Source organism: Fonsecaea erecta (genome assembly GCF_001651985.1).
Source record: "Fonsecaea erecta strain CBS 125763 chromosome Unknown Scaff11, whole genome shotgun sequence".
Lineage (NCBI taxonomy): Eukaryota > Fungi > Ascomycota > Eurotiomycetes > Chaetothyriales > Herpotrichiellaceae > Fonsecaea > Fonsecaea erecta.
Window position 1 is genome coordinate 445628 of NW_017387254.1, and position 23365 is coordinate 468992.

At 54.1% G+C, this 23365-nt stretch overlaps 10 protein-coding genes across 10 annotated transcripts; 4 read left to right on the forward strand and 6 right to left on the reverse strand.

The window, feature by feature from the left end:
* Positions 1-69: 69 nt before the first annotated feature.
* AYL99_10354 (hypothetical protein) lies at positions 70-1324 on the reverse strand (the record flags this gene model as incomplete). The annotated part of the gene is made up of 3 exons (XM_018841860.1): positions 70-726; positions 797-1223; positions 1281-1324. 3 exons carry the CDS (start codon positions 1322-1324, stop codon positions 70-72), a joined length of 1128 nt encoding a protein of 375 aa, XP_018688748.1.
* A 904-nt stretch (positions 1325-2228) lies between these two features.
* Positions 2229-3348, reverse strand: AYL99_10355 (hypothetical protein; the record flags this gene model as incomplete). Its single annotated transcript, XM_018841861.1, has 2 exons — positions 2229-3204; positions 3275-3348. The coding sequence occupies 2 exons, from the start codon at positions 3346-3348 to the stop codon at positions 2229-2231; spliced, it is 1050 nt and encodes a 349-aa protein (XP_018688749.1).
* Positions 3349-4916: 1568 nt separating this feature from the next.
* AYL99_10356 (hypothetical protein) lies at positions 4917-7139 on the forward strand (the record flags this gene model as incomplete). Its single annotated transcript, XM_018841862.1, has 1 exon — positions 4917-7139. The coding sequence occupies one exon, from the start codon at positions 4917-4919 to the stop codon at positions 7137-7139; it is 2223 nt and encodes a 740-aa protein (XP_018688750.1).
* Positions 7140-9930: 2791 nt separating this feature from the next.
* Positions 9931-11154, forward strand: AYL99_10357 (hypothetical protein; the record flags this gene model as incomplete). The annotated part of the gene is made up of 1 exon (XM_018841863.1): positions 9931-11154. The coding sequence occupies one exon, from the start codon at positions 9931-9933 to the stop codon at positions 11152-11154; it is 1224 nt and encodes a 407-aa protein (XP_018688751.1).
* Positions 11155-11400: 246 nt separating this feature from the next.
* On the reverse strand, positions 11401-12067 carry AYL99_10358 (hypothetical protein; the record flags this gene model as incomplete). The annotated part of the gene is made up of 2 exons (XM_018841864.1): positions 11401-11668; positions 11862-12067. 2 exons carry the CDS (start codon positions 12065-12067, stop codon positions 11401-11403), a joined length of 474 nt encoding a protein of 157 aa, XP_018688752.1.
* Positions 12068-12321: 254 nt separating this feature from the next.
* On the reverse strand, positions 12322-13442 carry AYL99_10359 (hypothetical protein; the record flags this gene model as incomplete). Its single annotated transcript, XM_018841865.1, has 3 exons — positions 12322-12518; positions 12568-12690; positions 12746-13442. The coding sequence occupies 3 exons, from the start codon at positions 13440-13442 to the stop codon at positions 12322-12324; spliced, it is 1017 nt and encodes a 338-aa protein (XP_018688753.1).
* Positions 13443-13900: 458 nt separating this feature from the next.
* AYL99_10360 (hypothetical protein) lies at positions 13901-16351 on the reverse strand (the record flags this gene model as incomplete). Its single annotated transcript, XM_018841866.1, has 5 exons — positions 13901-13960; positions 14018-15463; positions 15522-15553; positions 15603-15807; positions 15872-16351. 5 exons carry the CDS (start codon positions 16349-16351, stop codon positions 13901-13903), a joined length of 2223 nt encoding a protein of 740 aa, XP_018688754.1.
* Positions 16352-16810: 459 nt separating this feature from the next.
* Positions 16811-17542, reverse strand: AYL99_10361 (hypothetical protein; the record flags this gene model as incomplete). The annotated part of the gene is made up of 1 exon (XM_018841867.1): positions 16811-17542. One exon carries the CDS (start codon positions 17540-17542, stop codon positions 16811-16813), a length of 732 nt encoding a protein of 243 aa, XP_018688755.1.
* Positions 17543-19884: 2342 nt separating this feature from the next.
* AYL99_10362 (hypothetical protein) lies at positions 19885-21069 on the forward strand (the record flags this gene model as incomplete). Its single annotated transcript, XM_018841868.1, has 1 exon — positions 19885-21069. The coding sequence occupies one exon, from the start codon at positions 19885-19887 to the stop codon at positions 21067-21069; it is 1185 nt and encodes a 394-aa protein (XP_018688756.1).
* Positions 21070-22307: 1238 nt separating this feature from the next.
* AYL99_10363 (hypothetical protein) lies at positions 22308-23147 on the forward strand (the record flags this gene model as incomplete). Its single annotated transcript, XM_018841869.1, has 1 exon — positions 22308-23147. The coding sequence occupies one exon, from the start codon at positions 22308-22310 to the stop codon at positions 23145-23147; it is 840 nt and encodes a 279-aa protein (XP_018688757.1).
* Between the last annotated feature and the right edge of the window lie 218 nt (positions 23148-23365).

The following is a 23365-nucleotide window of genomic DNA, read 5'->3' on the forward strand; positions in this document are numbered from 1 at the left end:
TTGCTCGCCCCACAGCATCAAATGTTGCCCTCGAACACCAACTCCAGAGCAAACAAGACTATGACGACGTTAGATGTACGTCTCCCTGGTTCCCTTCGCACTGCTTCTATATATGGCGTCGATCATTTTGTGCCTGACTAAGGCATCTTCGAAGGTGGTGACGGTCCCAGACCCAGCACCAGCGAACGCGTCCCAAGCTTGGCCGACGTTGTACGAGAACTCGGTCGCAACCTCGACCTCGACCTCCTTCGGCTGCGGCCCTTTTCCATCGTCGAAAGATTTGAACGATGCCTCCTCCTCTGCTCTCACGAACTTCATGGTGGGGTGGTACATCTCGACGAGTCCACTGGGTGCTTCTAGAATCAGGCTGCCTTTGGTTCCATTGATCTCCCAGTAGAAGTCCTTGCCAGTCAGAGAATGGCCGCCTTGGTACACGACCGACGCCACACCTCCCCGCGCCAACGTCCCTGTCACGCTCATGTAATCGTGGCAGGTCTTGTCGGCCAGTTTTTGCACTTTGCCGGTGGTCGGATCGATGATGGGCATCTTTGGTCGGTGATTGGCGAGAGTGGCTTGTAAATCCTGGAATTCCCCAAGCACAAAGCAAAGCGCATCGACTGCATGCATCGCAGAGATGGTGACCAAGTTTGCGCCGGATTCGATGGACAGTTCGTATTCGAGAGGTGCGGGCATAACTCGACCCATGATCGCGCCAGACCCGATCATCTGCCAACGTCAGTGTGATGGTTCAAGCAAATTCAATCTCGCAGAGCTCGGGGAAAGTGAAAGGCATTACCGTCGTGCCCAGAATAAAGCCCAATTCACCTGCGGCCACCATTTCCTTTGCCTTGCGGATGCTCGGGTTTTGACGTCCCTGAAGCCCGATCATGGTCTTTACGTTCTGCGATTTCGCAAGAGACGTGAGCTCCTCTGCCTCCGTGAGATTGACGCCGAGCGGCCACTCGACGAACACGTCCTTCTTGGCCTCGATCGCAGGCTTCGCCAATCCATGATGAGTGGGGGTCTTGACGGCAACAACGACCAGGTCGACATTTGGATCGCGCACGAGAGATTCCACATCGCCGTAGCAGGCGACCTCGCCCGGGAGACCGTACTTCTGGACGGCTTTCTCGGCAGACGCCCTGCTGCTGTTTTGGAGAGCGGTGATTTGGTAGTGCGTGGACTTCAGCAGATATGGCAAGTGAGAACCGGCGGCCCAGGAACTGTTTTGACGGAGTCAGCGCGTGAGTGAGAGAAAGGGGATGAAGGGTGCTGCCCACCCGTCCGCAGAAAGCCCAATCACGCCCAACCTGATGGGTGCCATTTTGCCTCAAGCAGAATGAGGCTGTCAATAATTCCAATGGGTCGAGTTATGTATATGTGTCCTGCGGGTTTAATAGTCTCTGCTCTCGCGTGGGCGGCTCTCTCAAGGAAGATGGGATTCGTTCGACCGTGGTAAACTCTCATGAGGGTGTCATTTGATAACCTACCGTCCTCTCCCCCTTCCATACATACACATATATATACCAATATCGACATGTCATGAAAAGGAAGAAAAAAAAACCAAGATTCCATCACGGTTTAACTCGGGATGCTATGCTATGCTATGCTACGCGTTCCCTGCATACCTTAATAATTAGCGAAACGACAAAGCCACGGGCACTCGGCGGGAAGGTTAGTATTTGCTGACACGAGCTGTGGCGGGCATAATTCAAGTTACTCCAATCCGTCCGGGGCCTAGTTCGAGTACCTCCCTCATATGAATGACCCATTCATTCACTTATTATTACTCGGGAGCTACGAGAGCTACGAGTACTGATTTCCCCCTTCCTTGTCGCTCCTTGTCGCACCTTGATCTAAGGGCCCCTCTCCATGATGATGTGGGGACCACGGAGCCGTTTCGTAGTCGTCGAAAGCGTGGTCTACCCATGCACGGCTTATAAATGCGTGCAAAACATATCTGGCTGCATAATACCGCCTAGAGGGGAGATCTTTGTGCATATTAGTGGGTAGAGAAGGGGTGGATGATATTAGGTGGATGCGTGGACATGGTGCCTCTTGGGGAGCAGTCTTCAAATGAAGTTGACAAGTGCGTCAGTGACGGTCATTGTTTAGTTTTCATGTTCTAAAGCCTTCTTCTATATGCACACGAGTCCTCCGTAACCTGTTTGTTCTGAGCATTCCATCCGGCACCATCGGGAGTGGTACACACACACACACCCCCCTTCCTAGCTCTCTTGCCGATACTTCCTTGCCAGCTCCTCGCTCCGCTGCTGGTACTTCTTCCGGTAGCTGTTCAACAGGTCGAGCGAGATCTTGGACCCGCCGCAGACGACGATCACGACCTTGGAGGTCGGGCCGAATCCCTTCAGCACGCGCTTCAGCCGCCCGTCGTACGCCAGGGCCACGCTCGCGCCGCAGGCCGGCTCGACGAGGATCCTCTCGTCGTCCAGGAAGCGCCAGCAGGCGGCGCAGGCCTCGGCGTCGTCTAGCACCACGGACGTGACGGCAGGCCGTTGGGCTTCCCTAAAGGCGTTCTCCGCCACGCGGATTGCGCCCAGCGAGGTCGCCACAGACGTGATGCCGGGGAGCGTGACGAGCTCCTTCTTCTGCAGTGACTGCGCCAAGGAGTCGGCGCCCAGCGTCTCCACGGGCAGCACCTGGACCTGGTCGGACCAGCCCACTCGGTCGAGGCCCTGCATAATGCCGGAGAACAGTCCGCCCCCACCCACCGAGCAGACGATGCCGTCTGGCTTCTCCCCGTCCGGCATCTGCTTCTGGATCTCCTCGACCATGGTCCCCGCGCCCTGCCAGATGTACGGGTGGTCGAAGGGGTGGATGTAGATGCCCTTCTCGCCCCGGGCTTCCGCGGTGGGGATGACGACCTCTCGGAGATGTTGATCGGCGAAGAACCAGCTGTCTCCGTGGGAGATGACCTCGCTGGCGCCCGCCGCGAGTAGTTTTGCAACGGTCGCTTCGTCCGTGCTCGTGGGGACCACAACCGAGGAAGCGTACCCCAGCGACGTGGCGGCCGTGACACACGCGAGCCCCGCGTTGCCTCCGGACGAGGAGTAGAAGTGCAGCGGGCGGTCGTCGGACGGCGACTCAGACTGTTCGCGGATGCTTTTCAGCATCAAGTTGCCGATACCCCGGGACTTGAACGACGACGAAGGCTGGAGGTTTTCGAGTTTGAGGAAGATGCGGCTTTGCGCAGACAGACAAAGGTCAGCAACACGGCAGTGGTCGATGGAGAGAGGAGGAGGTTGTGGTTTACCAGCCAGCGATTTTGGACAGGACGGTGGATTCGAGCAGCGGCGTCTCGATCCACGGCTGCTTGACGGGCAGCATGGTGTCTGCCCCAAGGTGGTTCTGTTCTATCATTGCAATTGTTTGTGTGTGAATATGGCAAGCTTCCCGTCTGTGACACAATGTCTGTGTGTCTCCAAATTCATCGAGTAATGTCGTATACCAATATCCACCGTGATAGATATACAAACAAGGAGACGAAAGGGGGGAAATGTAAGAGGAGTGAGTGTGGCTACCCACGGCCAGCGCCGGGATCTCTCGTTAATTCTTTTCAACAGATCGAACCTAGTGCCGCTTTCAAGCTAACTACTCCGTACGGAGTAATACCAACCCAGCTGGCTCAGTACCTACACTAGCCTTGCGTAGCCTCGTGAGTCGTGAGGCTGAAAACGATGTTTACTGGGCTCGAGGTATTTTGCTCACCCCCTACTGTATTTTGCTCACTGCCCTAATCGGGTAAGGCTTCAGACTAGGCCTAATCGGGACTAGTAACATCGTAACTACGCCAAGCAAAGCCGCCATTCCCGCGTCGACCAATCAGATTACTCCGCTTCACTACGCGATATTCACGCCCGGACGCGGTCAGTTGGTGTGACGGTAAGGCATATGGAAGATAGAGAAAGCTCCAAAGATGTGTATTTCTAATGTACGAGAGACTAATCTGAAGAGAAAAAGGAAATAGAGAAAGAAAGGAGCGTGCTGGCGCTTATTTGTATGGCGCGCACGTCCGCTAAGCCTCCACCTGTTACGCTGTGGCTGTTACATTGGCTGTTACAATTGGGTTATAGACCGCGAGGCCGCTACGCCGTACCTAATGGCGACAATTTTACAGCGGTTCAGGTGGAAGTATCTGCGCATTAACCTGATCATGTAACTATCTAGTAGTCCTACTCGATTCTCGTCGGTGTATTCTCACAATCGGAACATCCCCTCACCAGGGATATTACTTTTTGCGCTACTAGCTCTATCCGCTGTCTTTCGGCGTTTGTTTATGTCGCTAGATACACTAGTTAATGCTGAGACGCTCCGTGTTCCCTCTAACGCGTCTTGTCGGTCTTGTCCTGGTCGGCGAGGTGGCTGTTTGAGTCCTCGTCGATAGCAGGTGTAATATCGTCGATATCGAAGGTATCCATGGCAGCGTCCTAGACTCCATGTCCTTTCCCATCGCCGTTGGCTGCCTCGAGTTCGTCTGCGACTTGTTTGGCTAGTGCATCGAGTTCCGCCTGCGATGCACCGTCTTCTGCGCCTTCCTGATCAAGCGGACCAGCTTCACAGTCGTCGTCGGCCATGCTGGATTAATCTCAGCGACTTGCGCCGCCCCGATAGTGGGTAGTAGGCAGATGGTAGGTAGGTGGTAGGCGTGGGAGTGCGCAGTTGGGCGCAGTTACGGTGTTACTATTCCCGATTAGGCTTAGTTCTAGACCTTACCCGATTAGGGCAGTGAGCAAAATACAGTAGGGGGTGAGCAAAATACCTCGAGCCTGTTTACTGGCCGTAAAGCATGTGACAAGGCCCCCGCCTGCCTTTTGCGGCCTGCACTTTGTAAACAACTCTTTCTACGAGCTCCTCTGTTGCCTTCCACCGCCCTTCCACCGCCCGGACATGCTGCCATGGAGGAGTCCGAATTAGAAAGACTGAAGCGCGCTCTTGCTGCCGCTGAACAACGTGCAGACGCAGCCGAACAACGTGCAGACACGGCAGAACAACGTGCAGACACGGCAGAACAACGTGCAGACACGGCAGAACAACGTGCAGACACGGCAGAACAGCTGACAACGAGAACGTCTTTCCCTCAATACATTCAACTGTGCCACGAGCACTTTACCGTCCCTCTTCGCGTCGAGACCGATCAGTCCCTCACAACGGGTGGATCTATCACCAACCCTCGAGAAAAAAAACATCCAACCTATCTTCGCCCGTGGGATGATTTTCCTCAAACGCACCTGCGCTACTTTGACGCTGCATACAGTGTCTTGTACGATGACAACGAGCGCCTGTTGTTCAGTCCTCGAATTGCCCTTGAAGAGGAAGGAAAAACTGTCTGTGATCGTGCACTGACAAGTGAGAAAGACCTGGAATATTATGATCGTGCTGCTGTCGAAGCGAAGGTTAAAATGGTGTTGCAAGAGCTATTGTCTTTGGAAGACGCGCGCGACCTGGTGAATGGATACACTGACATTGAATTCTGCAATCACCTTAACTCGTTGCGGCAGGCACCGCAGAGCGAGACTAAAAGACCGCGACCGTCGGCGGTAGATCAGGCCTGCATCTTTCGACACTCAAGTGGTGAGCGCAGTCTACTTGTGGTTCGCGAGTATAAGGCGGCGCATAAACTCAGCACCGCATACTTGCGCGCTGGGCTTCGGCCGATGGCAGTCCGAGCTGAAGTTGTTCAGCGTGCTACTATTCCCAACGATCCGGCCGACAGATTACAGTACCACGCCGAACGACTCGTGGCTGCGGCCGTGACACAGACATTTGAGTACATGATCGACAATGGTCTTGAGTATGGCAGTTTCACAACGGGAGTCGCCGAAGTCTACCTGCGTGTTCTGAAAGATGATCCTAAAACAGTCTACTACTACCTGACCGAGCCGCAGCTTGATGTCGCCCCTGCCGACCCAGCTGGTTTCCGCTACCCGTTTACCGCCGTTAGCCGGCTGCTCGGATTTTGCCTCATGGCGCTGCATGCTCCCGTGCGACCGCAGTGCTGGCGGCGTCACGCTTCGGAGCAGTTGGGCGTGTGGAAGGAGGATTTCGACGAGATACTCCGCCAAATTCCGGATGACGAGCTGCACCAGTCGCCTCACGAGTCACTGTACTCCTCCCCACACTATCCAGTCAATCCTCGGTCTCCTTACTTGACACGCCGTCGGAAGTTGATCTTGGAGCCAGATGATGAACCTGAACTTGCCTCGGCGAGATCGGACACCTCGTCCGAGGACCCTGGCGATCCTGCATCAACAATGCCTGACACGCCAACGCGTGCCACAACTGCAAAGCGGAAGCGTGAGTCAACGGAAACCACGTCTCGGGTTGGAGCGACACAACCTGCAACGTCCGGACAGCGACAAGCGAGGTCGTATTGCACCATGAAGTGCCTTGCCGGCTTACGCTTCCAGCGGACTCTGGACCCGGGTTGCCCCAATTACGCTCACCATCGAACGTCACCAGATACCACGGTCCATGAGATCGATCTGAACGTCCTGGTCGACCGCGTGCGATGCCAGCTCAATTTTGATGTGGACCATAACTGTGATCCTCTGGGCATCCAGGGTGCGACGGGCGTGCTGTTCAGGGTAACGCAGGTGTCTCACGGGTACACGTTTGTCGCCAAAGGCACAGTTGATGGGTACCGCCAGCAACTACGCCACGAGGGACAAGTATACCACCAATTATGGCCTATCCAAGGCGCTGCGACTCCTGTCTACCTGGGCAACATTGATCTCAAGTATCCCTACTTTTATGACGTCGGAGTCAAAATTGTCCACATGCTACTGATATCTTGGGGGGGATATTCTTTGTATGAGCGTTCGCCTGCCATCGACGGGGTCTCGCTTGAAAACGAAAAACAACGATCGATGCGCGCTGTTTCGCAGCTGTCCGTGGTGCATATGGATTTGAGGTCACCAAACATGTTATGGAATGACGAGGTGCAGCGAGTGCTCGTGATCGACTTTGAACGGGCCCACATACGGCAACAGAAACGGAAGGGAAAGCATCACTCCGACTCCACGATCACGCACCTAAGAAGTCCGAAGCGCCAGCGGCATCAGGACTTGCTTGCTTCCCATCCCCCGCCTCTGGCACAGAGCAACTCTGCTTGTATCTGATCGAGTCACCGAGGGCGTAATGTTCCTCTACCAAAACTCTGGATGCTTGACCGAGGGGTACTCCCAAGACATCTCGGCACTGGTCATGGTCGAAGTGGCGAGGCTTTCTAAAAGTCCTGGAGATTTGGGACCTTCTTACGGCCCATTGGAGATCTCTCGTGAAAATCTGTGGAGCTGTCTTCAGTGAACCCCGTTGGGACTACGAGTGGAGCGTTTCAGAAGATTGAGCGGTGATCAAAACATTCGATATAACGACCCCAGCCACCCTGGGGATCTGGCCCAAGTCATTCTGGCTGTAGGACGAACTTTGAGTGGAGGGCTCGAATCGGTGTCTATTCGTGGAAGCTTGGACTGCAGCTGGATCGCCGCATGAGCAGACTTTGTCCTCGGTTTACGGGTGCTCCTTCGTACCCACGACAGTGCATTTTTATACGTTAATTAAGATTGCAGGGTACACAGTGGTTAGGTCATTCTTGAGTTCCAGGGTGCGGAACAGCCTCCAGCAAGCTTGGAGTGCATTGGTCAAACAATACCACTACGGTCGTAACGTTCATTCATTAGCAAGTGCTTCCCTCACGAGAAGTGGCCTTGCCCTGACGCGTGTTTTGAGGGCGGACTTTTAGATTGGGATTCAATACTGTCACAAACATTCTTCAACAAATTGTCAGACTTGGTCTATGCCGAAAATACTGACCCCGTAGGCAGGGAAATACCACCAAGTTTACCTAACGTGCCCAGCGCCACAAAATCCAAGGTCTATCTCGATGCACGCTTCGCCAGGCTATTCACAGTAGGCTGCGCAATCCTGGTGTTTCATACTCCGTTGATTTAGCGGTTCGGCGATGAGCGTTCATTTCTAGATTTGATCCTGCCAAAAAATACCTGAGTTGCCTCGGGTCCAAGCACGGCTCTTCAGCGAGGCTATGAGACTTGAGAAGATCGGACAGTTCAGCGAGGAAGAGCTCGAACAAGAATACTCAAAGTCTGTGAAAGACCTTCTGTAGCCATATGCGAGGGGCGACATCTCGACCTGGCAGGAGGGACAGAACGTCGTGCTTGGCGGGAATTCCTTTCGCTGCCCTTCAACTGGCTGTTGTTATGTCATGTCTAGTCTTAAACTCTCCACTGAATCCAACACGTCGCGGCCTGTTGGCCATATATCGGTTCGCTTTCCTTGGTGTAGACCAAAAGGGCGGTTCAGTGCTCGATCCAGCCCGAAACTATACTGCTCAACGAAATTTCTCGACCATGGGACCGTTACTATCGACGTATGCGACTCTGTTTTCTGGAACGGATCTCATGGACTCCAATAGCGGTGGAAAGAGTGCGATCAGCGATGGGAAGACCTATGTCTATATCGATACCTTTGAAAATCTGACGGATAGCCCTGAGCAAGCTATGCTAGTCAACGTCGGGTCGGGGTCCATCTGGCATCCATTACAACACGCGTCTCTATGATGCCGTGGTTGAACTCCCTCACAGCTTGCAAAATTATCGTCACTACCCAGCAAGACGTACAGCAGTGGTCGGCGGCATTGACCAGCTCGAGCAAGATACTTCGACAGCTCTCAATATGTCCTCGCTGAGGGTGAAGGTTTCGCAAAACCTAGCGAGACCTGCCATTTACTTCGACCACACAGATCCAACCAAGTGGCTCGGTGTGTTGTCCTTTGCACATCGGGCGATGGGGTGGCTCTCATCAAAGACCAGGCCCAGCTAATAGCATTTGCGAAATTTTTCGCTTCGCGCAAGCGAAAAGATCGGAAAGAACATCCTTATTATGCACTGCTCTCCTGAAAGACCCGTTCGCACAAGTTGACCAACACTGCAACACGTTGGGGATTTTCGAACTCACATGAGACAGAGAGGACTGGGCTGGTCAGCTCTGGCGGAGGCGGAGGATGGAAAGGGATCATTTGGTATAATGGGAGCTCACTCGATGGAGGACTCAACTGGAGGGTTTCCTTGAAGAAATACTCTCGAGCCTCCTTCTGCTGAAATTATCTCCGATATTCCGCCGTAATCAGGGTATATCAACACCTTCATTTGTGATGGACACCCTCTCGCCTGTTGATATTTGAAACGAGTGACTTTAAACGTGATAAATGCACAACCTTGCGTAGACTGCTATAGGCTCCTAATACTGCCTGGCCCAATCCTACTGTAAGTCGAGGGTATGTAGGTATATAGCCTTGGTACTAAAAGACGGGGTATATGCTGTATCATTTGTAACGGCGTATCTCCTTATCGTCCTGCGCCGATTGGGTCAACAACGGACGAGCCTTCCCACCGGAGATATCCACGACGAGGCTGGGCTATTCTCGGGAAGGATTTTTCTCTGTCCAGGACAAAAGCTTCTGTCTGTCTGTCTGTCTGTCTGTCTGTATTCCCTTGGAGAATCCGTTCTCCAGAAGAAGACACGGAGGGGAGAGAGAGAGAGAAAGAGGCAGAAAGGATCTTTTCTCTCAGAGGAAGGGAACGTGCTGTCCGATATATATATATATATATGGCTTATGGCCCAATCCAACACCGACAACGACGACCTCCACAATGGAGGATGTCCTCCTCCAGACACCGTCGCCTTCTGCACGCTGGGCATGTTCATCATTGGTCAGTTATACTCTACCACCATAGCTGTTTGGCACACACACACACACACCTCCCCTTCTCCTTCTTCCTCCCCCCCAGAAAACACACACACACACACATTCACACAAACATACCACACGTATAGAACAGTACCGTACAGTGCACGAGTGAAATGATCTTTCCGGGCTTCGACTGACTTCAGATGCGCCGGCGGTGGCGGTGCGTGGCCAACAATACAGACACGATCGAGTACCTCGACGGCAGCACACGAACGACGACGACGAAGCCGCAGGAGCATATCATCGGCGGCGCCGGCACGTACGCGGCGCTAGGCGCCCGTCTCGCCGCGGGTCAGCGCCACGCAGGCGCGGTGAGCTGGATCGTGGACATGGGGTCGGACTTCCCGGCCGAGTTCAAGACGACCATCGAGACGTGGCGGACGCGGTGCGTGTTCCGGCGCGACGACGCCCGCCTGACCACCACGGCCTGGAACGGCTACGGGCCCAACGAGTTCCGCGCCTTCAAGTACCTCACCCCCAAACGCCGCTTGGACGAGCATGCCCTCGACGACGAGCAGGTCTGGGCAAAGTCCTTCCACATGGTTTGCTCCCCCGCACGGTGTATGGCTCTTGTGAAGGGGATCATGGAGCGGAGGAGGGAATTACGTCGTCGTCGTCGTCGTCGTCGACATCTACGTTCTACTGTCATGGGTGGAAAGGGAGATGATAAGGAGGATGGTGGGGATGATGATGACGATGAGGAAGATGAAGACAGACCGCTCTTCATCTGGGAACCCATCCCGGACCTGTGTACGCCGGAGGAACTGTCACGACTACGAGATGCAGCGGCGTGTGTCGACGTGGTGAGCCCGAACGCAGACGAGCTCGAGGCGTTCTTCAAGGGGATGCCCGAGATCTCGTCATCACGGGAACGCATGGTCGCGAGCCTCCTGGGGCTGGACCGACGAGACAATAACAGTGGAGAGCAGAAAGTGTGCTTGGGCACAGCAGCGGCATTGGTGGTCCGTGAAGGCGCGCAGGGATGCACCACGTACATCGGGAGCACGAGAGGTCTACATCTCCCGGCGTATCATCACCAGCGCAAAGACAAGGTCGTGGATCCCACGGGCGGGGGCAATACGTTCTTGGGCGCGCTGGCCATCGGCATGACAGGGACCACGACCCCAGGAGAAGAGGAGGTTCTCGGTCTTCCCGACGAGACTGTGTTTCGTGAGAAAAGGCTCTTGCTCGCACTGCTCCACGCCACGATTGCCGCGGGATATGCCATCGAGCAGGTGGGCATGCCTGCCGTGTCGACGGAAGACGGTGACTGTTGGAACGGAGAGGCATATCCAGCGCGGTTCCGCGAGTATGTCAATAGAGAGAGGGATCATATCCTTGCTCAACTCTCGAGCTCATGCTGGTGAAGATTGACAGTGCGAACGAAATATTGGGCGGATCATGGTGGTTTTTCATTTCATTTCTTTTGTTTGCATACCTTGTAGATAAGCACCAGTGCTTGGCCACCACAGACCTGGACCTAGACATTTCTGCAAGATGGGATTGATCGACTGAGTCCAAAGCATCTCTCGTCTGTGGGCCGTGTGGATATATGTACAATTGTAGAGTTGGTGCTGCATCCTGCGTCCCTGAGTTTCCACGCTGTAATTGAGCTACCGGGTGGTCTCCTCTTCCACTGTTTCTTTCTGCCCTCCACTCGCCCTTCTCATAGCCGTGGGTAACCCAGCGGAATCCGCGCCGTTCTTCAGGGTTTGTAGAAGTATGTACAACGGAGTCTTCTTTTCGAGGTGAGAAGAGTTGGAGGATTTCGTCGAGGATCGTTTCGGCTCGGCAAGGTCATGTAAGCTGAGGAGGAGACTGATGACAGCTGACTTATTCCCCTTCTGCGCCTTTTCGTGCTCGATGATCTGTCTGCTCCAGCTGCAACGGCGTCGTCAGTATGAATGAGCCTCCAAGCATCTTCCAAGGAGCCAGTTTCGCAGTATTAAATCTCATCGCATTGGTCCCCACACCATCCTGAACTCCCTCTTCCACATTTCCACCTCCACTAACTAAACGACCAACCAACCAACTAACGACTCTTTCGTGCTCGGTTTCGGGATGGACGACTTACTACCGACTCGGGAAAAACACATCCTTCTCTGGCATCTTGGTCCGGACCTCCCTCTCCGCCGAGACTCTCCAGGCCAGTCCCGCGCACGCCGCGATCGCCGCGCCCATGACCAGCGTGTTGGCCCGCCAGTTGTGCGGTCGGGCGTACCACCCTCCGGCGGGGGACCAGACGTGCTTCGGGTACGCGACTTTGCCGCCTCCGCCCATCGTTCGTGGTGTTGCGAGGTGTGGTAAGATCCGCGGCGACGGGTGAGGGTCGAATCGATAGGGAGGGCGGGTGTGAGTGAGGGTGGATGCGGATTGAGCTTTGAAAGTTGGACGGAGGATGGAGAAGGTGATTCAGTTGAGGTGCAGTTTGAAGGGTCGACGGTGATTGGTCGCTGGGAGCTATCCTCGGCATACTTTCCACTTCATTGCACCGACCATTATCTACGTCCTCATTACAACACATTTCTCTCTCTCTACAACTTGACCACTATTTTACTTGCAGACACCCCCTGTTTCAACCTGTCAATCCCAGCTTGGATACTCTCTAGACCTTCTCCGATGACATGTGCTCGGGGCACAGGTTTGTACTGGCCACTCGCCAATGCTGCAGGGAGGAAGTCTTTCCAGAGAGCCCTGCCAACATCTGTGCCCGGGATCATTGCTGCCAGCACTGACATTACATTAGCAGACTTCCCCAAGTCATTCTGTATATGCCTTACTTTGCTTGGCGGTGACATTCTTTGGCAGCTCTGCCGGTGGCTGCCCGACTGTGGCAATGAGCCCGCCCCCAATTCGTGAGAGGATTTCAGCAATCGTCCCGATGCTTGCGTCCGTACCAAATGCTTGCGTCTTTGTCAGTTAAGTCGAACATTGGGCTTGACCTCTATCAACTCTTACCATCGAACGCTCCGATCACGTTGCTGTTCTGCAGTCTTGTTGCCAATTTCTCAACAATGTCATCATCCGCATGGTCGAACACTGCCGTAGCCCCCAAAGCATTGCAGTGATCAAAGTTCCTTGGAGACGCCGTTGCGACGACATCGAGCCCGGACGCAGTAGCAAGCTGAATGACTGCGCTGCCTACACTCGAACTGCCGCTCCAAAGCAGGAGGGTCTGGCCAGTCTTTCCGTGGCTTTTGTGGGGTAATGGGAGCCCCAGGTATCCATCCTGATACAGCCCGGCGACTGCGGTAGAGAAGCCCATCGGTATGACAGCAGCCTCCTGATAACTCATGGTTTGTGGGATAGGAGCCGCGGCATGTGCCTGGATGATGGTGTATGTTTGAAAAGCCCAATTCTCTGATTTCCCGGTGATGAGCCCCAAGGCGTGTGCGGTGACACGTGCTCCAGGCTCGAATTCGGTCACTCCCTTACCCACTTCAACCACCTCTCCACCGATATCGTGCCCCAGGATTGCGGGCCATTGTTGAATAAGTATGCCCAGATCTTGGATCAGTCCATCAATCGGGTTTATGGCAACGGCGTGGTTTTTGACCAGGATCTCTCCGGCACCGGGCCTCCTAATACTGGCTGATCCCACTCTGAGACGCTGTCCCGGCCCGTCGAGGAATGCCGCGTTGTTCTCGAGAGACATTTTCTGTGCCTCGCGCGTTGATCTTCAGATAGACAAACGGACTGTCCTTGTTCTGCAGAGCGTGAAATGCAATCGATGGCCAAGTCGACACTTTGTAGCCTCGATGGACATGGACCCTCCGAGTTGCCGAGCCGCTAGATCGGATTAGGACGATCCAGCAGGAGAATCTCTTTCCTCTTCTGCTCCGATTCTATATAGCGCGTAAGTAGTTGGGAAATAGCAAATGCGCTGGTTTCCCTGATTCTTCCTGCTGCCTGCTCTCCACATACCCTGGTAGTTCTCGCAAGCAGAAGTTCTGGCAAGGAGAGTTGCCTATTGGGGAAATGATCCAATCTAGGAAATGGTCTGAGAACGGCAACTCGGAGTTAATAATAGTGGCGACACAAAGGCCCAGAATAGTATATGTTTAGAAGACAATCTGGCTTCCATTCTCATCATTTTCTCAGAGCATGTCTGGCTCAAAAGTCAAAGGATCTCATCGGTGTCGAGCCGTCCTGGATGTATTGATCGAGGATCCCCTGCGAGACCTTGATAAGCAACGGCAAAGAGCATGGGAGCGACCACCTCGAACTCACCCAGTCAACCATGTCTGAATCGCTAAATATCACATCCAGAAACTCCTGAGACGCAGGATCCTGGGCTACGGAATGTCCATCGTGGGACAGGAAGGCAGAGGGGTCATTCACGGCCAATGGCTCGCCTGCTGGTCTGCTGTCGTGCGTGCTGACAGTTCCCATGCCCTCCAAGCTTACCTGCGACAATGGCTGAGTGGTGTCGGTGCTTGCAGCATGCGTTCCGTTCCGTTCTTCCTGCTTCTGTGAGTCCGGCCTGGGGATCTTCGAGAGCATGATTGCGAGGATGTTTGATGCTCGTCTCGCATCTGCTGAATCTGATTTCCGTGACTGCCAGATATCGTGCGAGACCTTCAGCGCGTCGTATTTGGTCCTTTGGGCATCCAAGTCCACGGCAGACAGGACCTTGGTGCTAGACTGCCGGTGAGATTCGTACAGATCAAGACAAGTGATCATGGCCGCAAGAAGAAAGTCATGGTGCGCCAGATTATCCGACGTCCATGGATTCTTGTACAGCTGACCCCCGGGCTGGTATGCTCGGTCGACCTCAGCTTGGTAGTGCAACATCTGAAGGCTCGCCGTGATGCAGGCATTCCGCGAATATTCAAGGGCAGGGTTCATGCGATCATGACTCAAATAACGCCGGTGGAGGACCATCATGCCTTTCTGATACATCAGCTCCAGGTTGAGCCGGTGCATGATTGTGTGAATCTCGTCTGTGAAGGAAGAGCTGAGTGGCTTCCATTCGAGGCTCGGCGGTATCTCAGCCCGCATCTTGAGGAGCTCGGCGTCGAGATTCAGGACTTCCGCGTAGGCTGGAATTCCCGGTGACAGGGCCTGCCGCGCCACTTTTCTGAATACCTGGGCGAGGCGGCCTTTGTAACAATAGTAAAGCATCGGCGTCGGGTCTGTGAGCGGCCGTGACGGCGGAATTACCGTAGAAGATTCGTCAAAGTCCTCGTCGTACAGGTTGCGGGGCGGGTCCGTGTCACAGTCTTCCTCATGGATGATGGCCGGGAGCCCCGCCTGAAAGGAGAGAAGTAGTTCAAAGGTGTGTGCAGCGGAAAATGCTCTGCGTCGCATTTCCCCTTCAAATGGCGAGATGTGAGCGAGGTGACGCGGGTCGCGATGGTACCCCATTCTCAACGCGAGACGAGCTGCCACGCCCATCAGCAGCCAGGGCTCAGTCTCCGTATCACCCTGTACAAAGAACCTGCTGATAGCATACAGCAGCGTAGCTTCGACGCTATAGGGCCGCGCTTTCTGGTAGTGTCCAGCTACCAGGGCCCGAGCCGCGTTCGTCAAGAATGTATCCGAAGCGTCACTCAGCGAGCGGAAGAAACCTACCTCTTCGGGCCGGGCGATGCGAGAGCCCAGATGGATGCACGAGAACAGCATCGATATCCACAGGAAAGATACCGACGAGGGATCGTTCCAGAATGATTCATACTGCCAGATATCAGCGTTCTCTCACCTCCCCAAGTGATGGTCGTATTATCAGATCTACCTCTCGCAAGAATTTCCGTTTGTGTAGGAACGCTGTGCCTGTAAGCCGACTTCCCCGGTCAACGCCACAAGCAGGACTCACGAATGTGGAGAAATCGTGTATTGAATCGCACCGACAGCAGCTTATCTACGACAGGTCGAGGAGGCAATGCCTGGCGCATCTCGGCCAAGGTCAATGGCGGTAAGTTGGAGAGGATGATATCAGGGTCGTTCCTGCTGTAGCTGGAGAAGTCTCCGTCCAGTGCCTCTTCTGGTTCCGGCGCCAGACATTCCTGGATATCTTTGATCTGTGTATGGTAAGGGTGACGACGATACGGCAAAGATCAGCAAGGGAGAAGGGGCAAAACGAACGTTTTCTAAGATTGCTGCCCAATGGGTAGCCCCCAGGTATTTGGTTTCGGCACCTCTGATATCGAGATGGCCGTTTGGAGGCAGATCTTGTGCCAGTGGAGAGGTGTTGTCGGCCACTGAGGGTGCTGTCACCACGTGGTCGGGATGTGTACTCGTCGTTTTCGACGCGCTGCTCTCCGAAGATGAGGGCGAGACTTGACCACCGCCGCCACCACCGCCGCCACTACTCTGCCCGTTTGTGCTCTGGTTTGCCTGCATCAATATCGTCACCATTTCCTCGAGCTTCTGTAGCCGAGACTGGGCCTTGGAGATGTTATCCCTATCATCAAGACTGCCGTTGGGTTCGAGAGCAGGGGCGCCAGAAGTTTGCCCGGGTACGCCATTGGGTTGATTCTTGCGCCTGGCTCCCTGGGCAGCTCGTCTCGAGGCGTTTGGCTTTGCAATCCGGAACACAGTCTGGTATTGGGATAAGTCGGGCATGTTTGGGGTCTCGAGCTCCAGACTGAAATGTATTCCACCTGTACAAGCAATGTAAAGGGTGAAATCTGACAGCGATTGTTGATGCGACAGGCAGATATGTTCGCTGTTGACGCTAATGTAGGACCGTAGAGTACGGAGCAGTATACCCGCAGGCAGTGTACTCCGAGTTGCTCCGTACAGTCCGTGCTCCCTCATTCTACATCAATTCCAGGAAGCAAGATTTGCGCATGTTCTTGGTCACAGAAGAATTCTTTTGTGATTTTACCCTGCTAAAGGAGTGTCTATCAAGTCATTAAATTACAAAACGCCAGTCGCTATGCTAATAAGAAGACAAACAAAACGCCAATCGCTATGCAACTCAAATAACCAACATCCCGTCTGTCCGTGCCATCAATTCTCAGCCAGCCACCTCATGACCTCTCCTTATTATCATATCGACTCGAACGTGTCCTCGCTCATTTACAACTTTTGGGCAACAAAGGTAGGGTCGCAGATGATGTCGCCGACCTCGCTGGGGGTCTCCAGGGTCCAGGCACCCTTGTGGGCGTCGGAGAAGGTGTTGTCACGGTTCTCGCCGCGGAGGACGATCAGGGGGTTCCCGTAGATGTCGAGGATCCTGCAGCGGTAGTCCTGCTTCTCAACCAACGACCCGACGCGGAGCTCGACGGTCTCGAAGGGCCCGCTCGTTGCTACGGGGGCTGACTCGGCGCGGTACCCGGCGGGGAGCACCGTCTGCGAGCCGGTCTCGGTGGATTGGCTCTCGAGGACGACGCGCAGGTTGAGCTCGTCGGATGTCGGATCGATCTTCACAAAGGTGGGGTCGCAGACCACCTCACTGACATAGCTGGCTTGGCGGAAGGTCCATGGGCCCTTGCCGGCGTCGGAGAAGGTGGTGTCGATGTTGGCGCCGCGTGTGCCCACGATGGGATTGCCGTAGTTGTCGAGCGCCTGGCAACGAAGTTCTTGGTTCTGGACGTCCTCACCGAGGCGGATCTCGATCGAGTTGAAGGGACCGCTGATGGCGGGGGTCGCCATGTCTCGGACGGTGGATTCGAGGGTGACCTGAGCGCCGGTTTCACCGCCATCGCTGAGGGCGACGGTGACCTTGTCGTCGTAGTGGCGACGGCTGTGGGGGGCAGCGAAGGCGCCGGAAGCGGCAAGGAGAGAAAGAAGAACGGTCTTGGAATGCATTTTGGGGATATGTATTATTTGCGTTGGAAGCTTTTTGGAGTTTTTGGTTGTTTTCTTATTAGTTGGTACGTGAAAGAATGTCGAGCAGTTGGGCCCAGAGAATGAAAGGAAAGAATGAAAAGAAAAGGAAAATAAGGAAAGGCTGAAGTTTGCTGGTTGTTGTTTGTTTTGTGTGTATGATGGAGAGAAGAGTCGTACGGACTGGGAGGCATACAAGGCATCTTTATACACCTCCCACCTCCGAGGTACAGTGCTTACTCTCAAAGGACATAATGGTCTATCCCGCACATACGAAGGATACGGTGCATAGTACAGTATGACCAGTATCCACCGGGTGGCATTACACACTCATCTCATCCTAATCGGGGAATGTGCTATTACTCCGCCTAGGAAGACGGGCGTGACCAAGCCCTCGCCAAGGCGACTATATCCATTGGCTCGATGGCGGAATGGACGATATGACCAGGAGGAGCCCAAATCACCCACTGCCATGCAATAACCCACAGTAGCACCCGTCCAAGATTTCCACTCCGTCGGTCTTGGCTGCTGGACAGTGCTTACTATATCAAAACTCCCAATAATAGCCCTGATAACCCAGAAAGGGCCACAAGCCTTGCGGGAGCCAAGACTCCCCGCCCAGAGATTGTGGCCAGCATGGACAGTTGATTGCCACAGCGGATTGGAAATATGAGTTAACGGTCAGAAGTTGTCGTGGAGCTGCGGAAGGGAGGCGCCTTTTACCAAAGATGAGCAAGGACACATCCCCGAACAGGAGCTATGTAACACCGGCCCACGGTTGTCCGAAGTAACATTTCCCCTTCCAGATTGTGCTTTCTCGTCTCTTCGATGGACTTCTCCCGACAGACGTGGCTCAGCTATTCAAAACTGCAAGCAGATTTCCTTCGCCGCTATGCATTCTTGCGTAGCTGCACCAGCTCCTCGAATATCACCTGTGGTATCCCCACCACCCTTTCCAGCTCCCAGTGCCGCCATCGATTCCAGTAAAGTAAGCAACCCAGCATGCTATTCAGCGAATCTGGCTTTGATGTACCCTCTGAATGTTGTCCTAAGAGGGTAACCTGGCATGCTCAATCTTGCGCCCTTAGGTATTACTCAACTTCTTCGCACCAACCTGTTCCTTTGTCAGGCAGAGGTCGTTGCTGGAACTGTTGGCCAAGCCGGACCATCTTACCTCATCATAACTCCGGAGTTTCGGTCTTCACAGCCGGTAATCGCAATGCTGAAGGTTCTCGCTGGTCATCGCGTAAGATGCTATGGCAGCGATATCAATGGCACTAATAAACGACGCCTTGCCAAGTTGTAAGAGTCTGTTCTTGCTGTCAACTGCAGGCAGATGCTCTTGCTCTGACATTCTTTCTCTCGCTGCATCAATCGCCCTCAGCAAATCAGCAAACGACCGCAGAGCCAAGTCAGTAATCTTGAAGCTCCCCATAAGCCAAATGGGGGGCAAGGGGGATGATGCCATCTTCTAACTTGATATCGATCAGATTGCTGCCAGACTTGACCAACATGGTGGCCAACCTTCTCAACAGAGTTGTCCCACCAAAACAAAAGGCCTCTCAACCTGGTGGTTTTCAACTGCAAGATCAATGAAGATATTTGGTGAAGTTACAGGATCAGATATCTCTAGTGGGACGGGGTAGACTGCAGATACTGTTTCTTGGCCTAGATACTCATCATCTGTGAAAGAGCTGCCATGGCTTAAGGGGATTAACCTGCCGACATCAACGGCAAGCATTCCTTGTAGCGTCGCAGCTTGGGGCCGGCAAGAGGCCGATAATAGAAGGACTCTTACATTTTGCAACAGAGTAGCATGACGTGAATAGATAGATGTCTTACCTATATCGCAAGTGAGAAGGCCAGCCATAGTGAGTGTCTGATCATTTTGGGAGTATTCCCTTTTTCAGTGCGGCAAAGATGAATCCTGTTATGCCTCATTTTGGCATATCGCGGCCTTCACATTGGCCATGATGACTTGCCATCAACTCCCCACATATGGAAGCCACTTGGAGAAGGATAATTGTTACGACGAGCATGATTGTATAGAGTAGAAGGAGAAGAAGGAAAACAGAGTTGAGGAGACCACTTCCTCTTGGAGACTGGCTGCCAAGCCACATTATTATTGGTCCCTGACGCTCCAGCCGAATTTCCCTTCGCGTTCAACTTTCGATGGTCTCGTGTCGCAGGAGAAAAAAGTCTCTTGCACCATCGACATCGCTGCCCTCAGCGCTCAATTATCCTCTGGATTTCCAGTATCCATCCACCTTCCCCAGAGCACTGCGAAACCGCTACGTGATCTTCAAAGAGCTCCTTCAGCTCTCATGAAGAGGTTGAAGCTCCTGAGGTGGAGCGGTACTGTCCTCTCCCCCCGAACGAGACCGGAACTCCTTCAATGTCAACCTCGTCTTCACCGGCGGTTCCAAGCAACTGCTGCTGCCCCCTCAGACCCCGAAAATGAGTCCGTATATCAGGCCACGGATGGACCGTATCTCTCGGAAGAAGAACTCATGAAGTTGCCCTCACCCCCGGTCGCCGCAGCGAGGACGTCCGCCAAACTAGCTGCCTTGCATGCTCGACTTGCCTTACCCTCTCGTTTCCCTCTCGAAACTTTGGCACGAACCTTGATCGACGACTCGGCCGATCGCTCCATGCGATTCAACAACAAAGCGTTTGCCCTGCTGGGGAATGACTTGTTAGGCTTCTACACATCTGAATACATTATAAGTCAATACCCGAGATTACCACTCGCCGTCATCTACGCGGCAATGTACGCATATCATGGCCCGGCGACGTTGACACAGATGACCAAAGAATGGGGCGTCGAAGCAGCTGCAGAACCCGGAGGGGAGGTCGACCCAGGTCTACTACAATTCAAGAGGATGCCGCCCGAACAACCTCTCGCAGATGGGGATACAGGATCAAGCGGCAGCAATAACGATCCGAGAGCGAAATGGACACGAAGCTTGAGTGCCAAGTCGGTACACAATGATCAGTTTGGTGAACTTCCAGAACGCCCAAGTGCGCCTGAAGAATTGGCCTCGAAAGGCGTCACCCTACAACGAGCCAGTACAAACTTTGTGAGAGCCGTGATTGGCGCGGTATACCTGCACGCTGGAAGGGCAGCTGCAAAGAAGTTTTACAGTGATCACTTCATGTCTCGGCAATTGGACATGGCGAGTCTGTTCCAGTTTAAGAACCCCACCCGAGACCTGAGCCGGCTATGTGGAAGAGAAGGATTCCAGGCACCCGTGGCCAAGATTCTGAGCGAAACTGGGCGGAAGAGCAGGACCCCCGTCTTCGTGGTGGGAATATATTCAGGCAGTGACCTGTTGGGAGAAGGCGCCGGTGCCAGCTTAGACGAAGCCCGAACACGAGCGGCAGTGGCAGCACTCAAAGGCTGGTATCTCTACAGTCCGACCGAGTTTCGATTGCCTAGCGAAATGGAAGAGCCCGGGGCGAAACCATGGACCCCGATTCTGGTGGATGCCGGCGAAGTTGTCGGCTAATGTCTGCTTGAGCCTTTTGTTCTGGCGGCCTTTTCTCGTCGAGGCTCAAATGTACTTTTATGACAGCTTGAACAAAAATTCTACAGGGACATATGTATGCATTATCGGACGCCTGGAGGAGCTATGGTGCACAAGGCAGCCACCGGTGGGTCGTGAAGACCTATGCACATGCCAAATGTTAACAACTCTTCCTCTCCAATATTCTGTGTGACTTTGAACTGTCTGCGATAGCCCGGCAGTATGGTGGCGGTCTTTTGTCAAGCTGGGCTTCAAGGCGCAATACGACAGGAGACCTGGACAGGGGCCGACGCCACCTCATTCACTGCCTGAGAAGCGGTGAGCATGCCGGAGGTTGTGTAACCAGTGTTCATGGGCTGCGGACGTCTGAAATCAATATTGAGCTAATTGTCTAGGGGGCAATGGCACATGGGGAGTATTGTTCATACAGCGTCTATACCTATACACAGCTGGACAGGCTCTTTATTAATAATGGCTGACTGGGGGTTCCAGAATCCAGGCCAATAAAAAAGCAAGCCCGATGGGCGGCTTGGCAGGCTTGGCAACCACTTCGATGACGTCGACTGCTGGGGGCCTTTTGCTCTCTTCTCCAACTCTTTTTCAATACGACCAGGACTTGAGATCCAGCAAAGCCGAAGTGCAGCGAGAATCAAGGAGACCGACAGGCTTCAGGAACGGGTGCCGGGGGTCCCCAGAGATCGGGCGTCCCATCTCTAGGGAGATCAGCCAGACACGAAAATAAGGGAACTTTGCGCATCACAAAGTTCTCTCAGGCATTGCCCCGGCTTGCGCCACACACCCCCTTACGAGAGGGCCAGGAGCTCCACGAATCATGTGCAGACTTCGACCAGACGGAATCTCCCAAGCTGATCACTGAACCCGTCCGGGAGGTGACGACGGAGTTACTATGCGAGAATCCCCGCCTCGTCTGCTTCACTTCAGGTAGGTCCATTCATCCATTGCCCTGGTTGGCGCATGACTGGCGCTTGTGACTTGACGAAATCGACCCGCCAACCTTCTTCCAAACATTCCACGACCCGCTGTTTAGCCTCGCTAGGCAGTCTTCCCATACTGGTGAAGTTCTTGCCTTTGCCTCTGGTGACAGATCGACGGTGCGCAGCATGCGGTTCTATTCTTGTTATAAGTTCTGCTTACCAACTCTCGCTTTCTTGAACTTGGTTTTCCCTCCCATCTTCGTTCTCCATCACGAACCCCCCAAGATGGCAGCTGCAGATTACTTTACATCAGGCCCCAGGCCTCCGCTGGACCAACAGAACAATAGCCCATATGGGCCTCCACAACCTCAGAGAATACACTCATCGCAGCCTGGATATGGTTACAGACCTGGTCAACCAGGCCAACTGAGCCCACAGTTTGGCGTTCAGCCGCCATCTCCGTATATTCCTCCTCCTGCCTACCAGCCTCTCAACACCGACCCGAAGGTCCATTTCGCTGCCACGCCTGGACAGCCTCGACCTTCTCACTCCAGCCAGCCGATATATTCCCTCAATCAGCCCAACTTCCAAGCCAATCCTGCGCAGCAACTAAATCCATATCCTCCAGGCCCATATGTGCCTCAAGCCTATCAACACCAGTCCTACGGGCCTCCTCACCATCGACCCCACCACAGACCATCGCACAGTGACCCTTCTGGCTCCGGCTACTCTTCAGATCCCGAGCCGAACAGGAGAAAGCACAAGGAGCGAAGCCGTCGCATCTCAGATCACTCACGGTCTACCAACGCGGATGGCTTCCTCGGCGCCACGGGCGGCGGTCTGATAGGCGACCTGATTTTCCCTGGGCTCGGCACGATCGGTGGCGCGTTGGTGGGATGGGTCGGTGGCAAGGACTACGGCAAGCACAGGAAGTGGAGAGAAGAAAAGAGGGAACGGGAGCAGGAGCGCTGGGAGAGGGAATACGGCAGGAGGAGCAGCCACAGTCACAGTCGGTCGCGGAGTCACAGCAGGGATCGGGACAGGGACAGAGACGCGCACGACCGGGGACACAGTCACGGTCGACATGACGGACGGAAACACAGCCATGAGAGACGGAACGGCTAGGACTGAGAGGGCAACGCATGCCTCATGGGAAATTTTTCAGCGAGGCAATTTTTTGGGATTGTATTGTTAACGGAGATTATTATTGACCCCCTCTAGAAATGGGAAAGGCAAAGGTGATGGATGGATGACGCATCACTCACGAGGTTACGACAGGGTTGCTTTTCTAAGCAAATGACACATACACACACGCTCTCGGCCCGAACGGCTGGTCCTTCTGG